At 39.4% G+C, this 9,749-nt stretch overlaps 1 protein-coding gene and 1 long non-coding RNA gene across 3 annotated transcripts in view; one reads left to right on the forward strand and one right to left on the reverse strand.

Annotated features, from left to right (window-relative positions):
- ndrg2 (NDRG family member 2) overlaps positions 1 to 7,609 on the reverse strand; it is a 55,553-nt gene extending 47,944 nt beyond the window's left edge. The window contains exons 1-2 of the mRNA XM_083532953.1: positions 7,426 to 7,609; positions 6,845 to 6,908 (exon numbers count right to left, since the gene is read on the reverse strand). Coding sequence (XP_083389079.1) covers positions 6,845 to 6,906 — 62 coding nt within the window. The 5' untranslated portion in view covers positions 6,907 to 6,908; positions 7,426 to 7,609. The remainder of the gene's footprint in view (positions 1 to 6,844; positions 6,909 to 7,425) is intronic.
- The window catches only part of LOC310721402, a 9,916-nt gene extending 408 nt beyond the window's left edge, over positions 1 to 9,508 (forward strand). Inside the window, exons 1-3 of one of the 2 annotated variants that reach the window (XR_014532021.1) lie at positions 1 to 287; positions 456 to 594; positions 9,008 to 9,508. The exon at positions 1 to 287 is cut by the window's left edge and continues 408 nt beyond it. This is a non-coding gene — a long non-coding RNA (uncharacterized lncRNA). The remainder of the gene's footprint in view (positions 288 to 455; positions 595 to 9,007) is intronic. The other variant, XR_014532022.1, reaches the window with a different exon arrangement.
- The last annotated feature ends 241 nt before the right edge of the window (positions 9,509 to 9,749 follow it).

Genomic DNA, 9,749 nt, shown 5'->3' on the forward strand with positions numbered 1-9,749 from the left:
ACTGAGGCATCCATAGACAGCATGTTGAAATTTTGACGTTTTGGTAATTTGCTCAGATAATCTGACTATTAAGATAGCCTAACTCCTGTTTTCTGATTCCGTACTCAAATTCTAGCTAAAGATAAACATTGTTTATTTACCCAATATTTAAACTTCTGATTACTTTATCAATCTCATGCACATGACCGTTAAACCTACAGAGACTCAATTTTTTTCATGCAAGTTGCTTAAAGTTTCATGCAAATTTCATGTTACCTGTTGCGAAGCTTTGACTTTCGCTTAAGCTTGTAAGGTTATAAGATTTTCTAAAGTTTGACTTTAGACAATTTCGTTATATTTTCTTTTTCCCATCCCTGCTTTAATTCCTATATTACAGTAAGCATTCATTTAGCATTAACTGAATTATTCTGGTCAGGTTCACGAGGATCTGAAGCTAATCGTAAATGATAATTCAGAGTTGGCAATCCAGAGTTTTTGGGAGAAACCAGAGAACCTGGAAGAAACCTTGACAGACAAATGGAGAACCTGTGAAACTGTGCCGTGTTTACACTATAGTGTACCAAGCTGTACCAAGATGTTTTTAGACTTCCATGGGTGGGTGATACATTTCAGATTAGTACCTTTTATATATATATATATATATATATATATATATATATATATATATATATATATATATATATATATATATATAAAAGCGATGTTGGAGTTTGCATGTGAACTTTAGTAGATAAATAAATTGCCTGCAAACAAATGATATAGCCTTTAGCGAATTCATGCAGGTACAAAAAACAGGGTGTGCATGACTCAGTGTATATAAAAAGGTTTTGTAAACACTTATTAAAGAATTGTAAAAAAAAAAAATATATATATATATATATATATATATATATATAATATTAATAAGTTGGGCTTGCTTACATTCTGATACAGCAGCTTGGCTTACAGAGATTCCAAGCAACATAAGTACCTTCAGACAAAGACACTTTTTTTCCCAGATATTTCTTCATGTTACCATCATGTTTTTTTAACCCAGTGCAATGTCACACCTATTCCCCCAAGCGAGATGGAGGCAGTCCAAGTTCTTGGAAAAATACTGCTCACGCTAAACAGAAAGGGCAAGGAATGAGGCAGGGTTCGTATAGTTATAGTACAAACTGTGCCTTTGTTTATTTTCCTTCATCTGAAAGCTGCTCGTTACTGGCCTCGCCCTTCATTACTTGATCACCACATGGGCATTTTTCAATGTTAATATACTAACAAGCACAAACAGATCATTTCAAAACTTGTTTTCCTTCAACATGAACTGTGAGTAGCATTCACTCGCGAATTCCATACTCCATACAAAAATTTCTTTTGGGCGGGGTATGTTCTGGTGTACTATTCGAAAACTATTTGACAATCTTAGTTTTATAGCCTTTTTCTCAGGGTTCTATCAGCCAGACATTATACACATTATCCAGAATAGACTCACAATTGCAGTTTAATCCCAAAACAGCACACGCTTTGCATGCAAAATTTTGAACAAAGTAAAAGTCATGTTGGTTGGGATGCGCACCATGGTAGCGAATCTGACACAATCTGTAGGAGGTGCTCCGAATACGGTTGCACAGGAACCAAGCTGCGATTCCCCTGAATGTGAACGTGACTTGTATTCAGGTCCATAGTTGTGCAGGAAGTAAAGTAACCTGAGCATGTCTTTTAGCCGATGACGACATCTTTATTTTCCATAACACACCTGTACCATGATTTGATTGCAGTCAGCTGTCTCCTCAAATAACACCGTAACAGAGAGCGGCTTTCTTCTGTACATCTGATGAATGAAAGTGTGCAATGCACCTAAGATGCAATTGTTATTAATTCTATACATATATTCAGTGCTTTTTCAGTCCCTCTGCACTTTTTACATTTCATCTTGTAGACTGATACTACAATCGTTCAAACCGATTTTTCTTTCTCGTTAATCTACACTGAGTACCCCATAATGATGAACAAAAATTTCTAAAAATGTCTGTGAATTAAAAAATAATAATAATTCAGGCCCATTTCAACACTTGAAATTTAGCTCAGGGGCCTCCAATTTCTCTTAATCTTTACTGAGATGTTTCTACACCTTGATTAGAGTCCACCTGTGGAAAAGTTTATCGATTGGACATGATTTGTAAAGGCAAACAACTCTCTATAGAAGGCCTCACAGCTGACGATGCATATCAGAGCAAAAACCAAGGCATGAGGTCATAGGAACTGTAGAAAAACAGGATTGTTGTGAAGCACAGATCTGCCTGCAATATAACAAAATGGTGATTTGGATTTTATTTGAGGGAGTTTTGACAATTGTAATGGCTAGAAGACTGGGTCAGAGCATCTCCAAAACGGCAGCTCTTGTGGGATGTTCCCAGCCTGCAGTATTCACTATCTATCAAAAGTGCTCCGAGGAAGAAACAGTGCTGAAACGGCGACAGGGTCATGGGCAGCCGAGGCTCATTGATGCACATTGGGAGCAAAGGCTGGTCCGTGTGTCTCGATCCAACAGACGAACTCCTGTAGCTCAAATTGCTGAAAAGCTTAATGCTGTGTATTTTATACCTTCCTTTCCAAGAGGGGTTTCACTCGGAACAGGCCTTGCAAGGGTCGATAAAAAAAGTTGAGTCCTCGTGCAGTGTGTCAGGTGCAGAAGCTGCTTAAAAAATCAGGCACATGAGTGCTGAGGTTGCAGAAGTGGAAGGTTCCCTTGTCAGTGCACAGACCATACATCGCATAGGGCAACAAGTCAGTTTGCATGGCTTTCATCCCAGAAGGAAGCCCCTTCTAAAGCTGACTCACAAGAAAGAATACAAACAGTTTGATGAAGACAACCTGTCCAAGAGCATAAATTATTGGAACCATGTCCTGTGGTCTGATGAGACTAAGATTAACTTGTTTGGCTCAGATGGTGTCCAGCATGTGTGGCGACACCTTGGTGTGGAGTACCAAAACAATTGTGTCTTACAGTCAAGCATGGTGGTGGTAGCATCATGGTCTGGGGCTGCATGAGTGCTGCTGGTACTGGGGATCTGCAGTTCATTGAGGAAAACATGGATTCCAACATGTACTGTGAGATTCCGAAGCAGAACATGACGCCTCCCTTCAGGAACTGGGCTAAACAGCAGTTTTCCAACATAATAATGACCCCAAACACACCACCAAGATGGCAACTGCCTTGTTAAAGGTGAGGTGGACTGGCCAAGTATGTCTCCACACCTGAAACCTATTGAGCACAGGTTTGGCATCCTCAAGTGAAAGGTAGAGAAGTGTACATTGTATGTATATATACACATACATACAATGAGGGAAATAAGTATTTGAACACCCTGCTATTTTGCAAGTTCTCCCACTTAGAAATCATGGAGGGGTCTGAAATTGTCATTGTAGGTGCATGTCCACTGTGAGAGACATTATCTAAAAAAAAAAATATCCAGAAATCACAGTGTATGATTTTTTAACTATTTATTTGTATGATACAGCTGCAAATAAGTATTTGAACACCTGAGAAAGTCAATGTTAATATTTGGTACAGTAGCCTTTGTTTGCAATTACAGAGGTCAAACATTTCCTGTAGTTTTTTACCAGGATTGCACACACTGCAGGAGGTATTGTGGCCCACTCCTTCACACAGATCAGTCAGGTTTCTGGCCTGTCGCTGAGAAACACGGAGTTTGAGCTCCCTCCAAAGATTCTCTATTGGGTTTAGGTCTGGAGACTGGCTAGGCCATGCCAGAACCTTGATATGCTTCTTACAAAGCCACTCCTTGGTTATCCTGGCTGTGTGCTTCGGGTCATTGTCATGTTGGAAGACCCAGCCTCGACCCATCTTCAATGCTCTATCTGAGGGAAGGAGGTTCTTCCCCAAAATCTCACAATACATGGCCCCGGTCATCCTCTCCTTAATACAGTGCAGTCGCCCTGTCCCATGTGCAGAAAATCACCCCCGAAGCATGATGCTACCACCCCCATGCTTCACAGTAGGGATGGTGTTCTTGGAATGTTACTCATCATTCTTCTTCCTCCAAACACGTTTAGTGGAATTAAGACCCAAAAGTTCTATTTTGGTCTCATCTGACCACATGACTTTCTCCCATGACTCCTCTGGATCATCCAAATGGTCATTGGCAAACTTAAGACGTGCGTGGACATGTGCTGGCTTAAGCAGGGGAACCTTCTGTGCCATGCATGATTTCAAACCATGACGTCTTAGTGTATTACCAACAGTAACCTTGGAAACGGTGGTCCCAGCTCTTTTTTTTTTAGATTATGTCTCTCACAGTGGACATGCACCTACGATGACAATTTCAGACCCCTCCATGATTTCTAAGTGGGAGAACTTGCAAAATAGCAGTGTGTTCAAATACTTGTTTTCCTCACTGTATATATATATATATATACAGTGAGGAAAATAAGTATTTGAACACCCTGCTATTTTGCAAGTTCTCCCACTTAGAAATCATGGAGGGGTCTGAAATTGTCATCGTAGGTGCATGTCCACTGTGAGAGACATAATCTAAAAAAAAAATCCAGAAATCACAATATATGATTTTTAAACTATTTATTTGTATGATACAGTTGCAAATAAGTATTTGAACACCTGTCTATCAGCTAGAATTCTGACCCTCAAAGACCTGTTAGTCTGCCTTTAAAATGTCCACCTCCACTACATTTATTATCCTAAATTAGATGCACCTGTTTGAGGTCGTTAGCTGCATAAAGACACCTGTCCACCCCATACAATCAGTAAGAATCCAACTACTAACATGGCCAAGACCAAAGAGCTGTCCAAAGACACTAGAGACAAAATTGTACACCTCCACAAGGCTGGAAAGGGCTACGGGGAAATTGCCAAGCAGCTTGGTGAAAAAAGGTCCACTGTTGGAGCAATCATTAGAAAATGGAAGAAGCTAAACATGACTGTCAATCTCCCTCGGACTGGGGCTCCATGCAAGATCTCACCTCGTGGGGTCTCAATGATCCTAAGAAAGGTGAGAAATCAGCCCAGAACTACACAGGAGGAGCTGGTCAATGACCTGAAAAGAGCTGGGACCACCGTTTCCAAGGTTACTGTTGGTAATACACTAAGACGTCATGGTTTGAAATCATGCATGGAACCGAAGGTTCCCCTGCTTAAACCAGCACATGTCCAGGCATGTCTTAAGTTTGCCAATGACCATTTGGATGATCCAGAGGAGTCATGGGAGAAAGTCATGTGGTCAGATGAGACCAAAATAGAACTTTTGGGTCATAATTCCACTAAACGTGTTTGGAGGAAGAAGAATGATGAGTACCATCCCAAGAACACCATCCCTACTGTGAAACATGGGGGTGGTAGCATCATGCTTTGGGGGTGTTTTTCTGCACATGGGACAGGGTGACTGCACTGTATTAAGGAGAGGATGACTGGGGCCATGTATTGCGAGATTTTGGGGAACAACCTCCTTCCCTCAGTTAGAGCATTGAAGATGGGTCGAGGCTGGGTCTTCCAACATGACAATGACCCGAAGCACACAGCCAGGATAACCAAGGAGTGGCTCTGTAAGAAGCATATCAAGGTTCTGGCGTGGCCTAGCCAGTCTCCAGACCTAAACCCAATAGAGAATCTTTGGAGGGAGCTCAAACTCCGTGTTTCTCAGCGACAGGCCATAAACCTGACTGATCTAGAGAAGATCTGTGTGGAGGAGTGGGCCAAAATCCCCCCTGCAGTGTGTGCAAACCTGGTGAAAAACTACAGGAAACGTTTGACCTTTGTAATTGCAAACAAAGGCTACTGTACCAAATATTAACATTGACTTTCTCAGGTGTTCAAATACTTATTTGCAGCTGTATCATACAAATAAATAGTTAAAAAATCATACATTGTGATTTCTGGATTTTTTTTTTTAGATTATGTTTCTCACAGTGGACATGCACCTACGATGACAATTTCAGACCCCTCCATGATTTCTAAGTGGGAGAACTTGCAAAATAGCAGGGTGTTCAAATACTTATTTTCCTCACTGTATATATATATATATATATATATATATATATATATATATATATATATGTGTGCATGTGTAACGATGTAAAATGAAGCGCACGTAAATCTAAAACCAGAGCAACTCTGTTGGGGGGCACCATCAACACCAGGATCTTGTTTGTAATCGGATCACAGCAAATGTCTCCAGTCAGTGCAAAAACCAACATGGATGAATACAAAAAAAGCAGCCCTGCCTTGTTTACTAATGTTATTCCTTTTAACCTGAGAAAAAATAGACTTGAAGTCCCTCGTATATCCACAGAGTAATAAAAACAAAGTGTACAAAACAGGTACAGTGCAGGTCTTCGGTAATCACTGATTTTACAATGCATAATCGATATACTGTACGTCAGTGGTGTGGTCCGAAAAAAAGCATCGCCCCCCCCGCACCCTAACATTTATTATGAGTTTGAGCCGAAATGGCCTACGCTGTTTCTCTAACTCTGGATACCACATCATGCAAAGTATATGATACAGAACAAACGGGTTCAAGTGACTATTGAATATATATTTAAAAATTTGCACAATGTCAAATTAAACAAATTGACACTGAAGCCAAACAATTGTTCATATTATCTGAGAGTCCATTTGAACACGCAGGAAACGTGCATCACAGATCTCTGTGCAGCATACAAATTTTACAGGCAACTACTATTTAAATTCTTTTTACATCACTTCTAGAGACAATGACTCTGAACATAACTACGACCACGGAAATAAAGAGTCTCTCGATGCCAAGGTCGACAGTCAACATTTGCCCTCACACAGACAATATATCATGAAATGGCTTTTAGTTACCATCCAAAACAGCCATTCAGCCCGGCCTTCATCTTCTGCCCTCTTCCTCCTCGCAACAACATTTCTAGATGAGAAAGAGGGGGCGGAGTTAAACCCAAATCATGCACTATTATACTAACATGGTCACCTAACTAACTAAATTGTTTGGCAGCATTGGAGTAAACGAGTAAAAACACCCTTCTAATGATTAGAAAAAGCATTTATGATGCAATTTGTTATCTTTTTTTTTAATCTCTGTGATTAGTTGAAATCAGAAAAACACAGATGCATAGTGGCCAATGTAAATATTTATATTCTGACTGTATACGTCTAATGTATGTATTATAATATCATCATATCCTTTTTACAAATTACATTAAAATTGTTACTGGGTAAATCCGTCTAAAATAGTTTTACTGTTTGGAATTTGAAAAAAAGTGCACGTTAATGGATGACAGTTGACACCAAACAGTTTATTGTGTTTGTCCTACTTTGCCAATGCAGTATTCTGTGTGAATATTTATCACCGATTAGTAATTAAATAGTTACAATAACAATACAAAACACACCACAAGCCCAAAAGCACTTTTTCTTTATATTACCTGACTGCTCCAGCAGAATAACGTCTTGACTCGATGACGGATGTGCAGGTATCTACAGTGACACTGCAGCTGCTGCAGGGAGCAAAGGAGTGGTACTGCTCCAATTACAAAACAAACAAGCGTGAGTCTCACATGATAAAAATAAAAACATTCCATAAACCTAATGGGGAATGACACAAAACTAGATCACCGAGTGTTGAAGCAACGTGTGACCCAAAATATTCCATGGTCCCTCCAAATAGTGTGCTTCCAAATCGTTCATTGCACAGGTAGTTCGAGTCAGTTTAATCACCGCTGTAAAAGAATGCACTGACCTATAAATAGCTGTAAACTTACTAGCATAGTCACTGTTGAATACAGAAAGAGACAGCTATTGTACATATTTTCTACTGACTTTACTGAGCTTAATAGAGGATTTTTTATTTTCACGACACGTGTCAGAGATGGCGGCGATTTTGCTGAAAGGGCCGAGGCACACAACAAATTTGTGAAAGTGGAGAACATTTTTTAATGAGCAATAGATCAGAAAATAGAACAAGGTATTAACACCAACAGCTTCAATTAAAAATGTATTAGCATAATAGCAAAAAAACGTTTTCTTTATATATAATGATTAGTAGATGCACTTTTATTGTTTGGAAAGTGACCAATATTTTATATGTACACTCATTTCTCTTTGCTAAACTAAACTGTGGTTCTCTCAGCACCCCTTCTGCTACGTGAACATGGTGTATCACGAACATGGTGTATCATGAAGTACACAAAATGGATTATTCCATACTGTATTGATTGTCAGCATTCCCAAACAGCCCTGAGAGGAAAAGTAATCACACAGCATGCATATTTTGCAGATTACACACCTCCTTTAGCATAGCAAGAAGCTAATCTTTCTGATAACATACGCAAAAAAATACCAGACTGTTCCTTTGCTACTTTTATTACCATTTATTAATAATTTAACGAGCAATTGCTTTAGTAAAAAGATCCGATAATTAAAACCTTACAAAGGACTACACTTCATCCGCTAATCAGTTGCTTCTAGATTGCTAGCAACCTTTATGAATACCCTAATACATGACACACATTACAAAAAAACAATTTTTAGTCAGTTTTTACAGCATCAATATAATATGGATAAAATAAAATATTCGATTGAACTGTAGTTGAGAAGTTGCTTGTGTTTGGTTCTAGAGCTATTATTTGGATTGTTAACTCCTTATGAAATAGTGCTAGATAGCTTCATTGCTGGGCAGAAAGGCAAAGCATTCACACCAATGACACTTTCCAGTTCTCTCGCACCAACTAGAACATTCTTAATGCCAAATTGTTGTGGTGTTTTCTTAAGAAAAGAAAAAAACCTGTCTATGATGTAGCATTGCTAGCAATAATTCAGATATGCTTTTATTTTTGCTAGCATGGATTACCTGGCATATGTCGCTACTAGTTTGAACAGGAAAGCCTGTGTTTTTGCAGTTGGTAGCGAGACAGGCTAGACGGGATTTCATTTTGAAATGTTTGGATGTTTTACTTTTATTTCATGTTTATTTTACTTACTAACTTCAATGCCTTGTTTGTGCAACAGGGACTGCAGAGGACTTTTCTGGCTCACAGCTCCACAGGTTTGATCCTGAGCTTACTGTGTATATGGAGTTCTTTGGTTTCCACCGAGCAGTAAAATCAAGCAGGAAGGAGCATCGGCTTCTCTATTTTGCCCCACAGTGTATGTAGGTGTGTGTACATTAGATGTATGAATGTTTTTGCTGCAATATGTTCTTCTTAAATGTAAAATTACCAATCACATTTTACCTGCGATTCTGTTTGCACCAGCAGTGTGGTTTAAGATACAGTATGTACTGACCCTCTGATTATTCCAGGTTTATTAGCATAGCCACAGAGTGGTTTAATGACTGTTTTATGGCACACAACCAGTAGCTCCAAATGAACATGAAAGAAGAACGCTCTGATCGTAAACTGCTTGAGAAAGCACAGCGTCATATCTTGACAGTTCCGGCAGCGTATTCCATAAACAAAGCAACCCAATCAATCCTCGTGTCACTTGTGAACTTATTGCATGGGGTCAGGGTTTGAAGAGGAGGTTGTGGATGTACAGTAGGTAATAAATGGAAACCCTGCAACAGGGGCTGATGCTAAAGCCTTTACTGGGTTGAAGTCTGTGTTGGAGCAGGGAAAGACTACTATGTGAGGGACGGGGGGACTCCAGGACAAGGGTTAGGAGCCTTTGCTATGATTTCAGGCAGAACCATTCAAGGGATTTTATTGTTGTTAATGCATGCAGTGCTTTTTACAAGGGGCACAATGATTAG

This window comes from Silurus aristotelis (genome assembly GCF_946808225.1).
Source record: "Silurus aristotelis genome assembly, chromosome: 27".
Lineage (NCBI taxonomy): Eukaryota > Metazoa > Chordata > Actinopteri > Siluriformes > Siluridae > Silurus > Silurus aristotelis.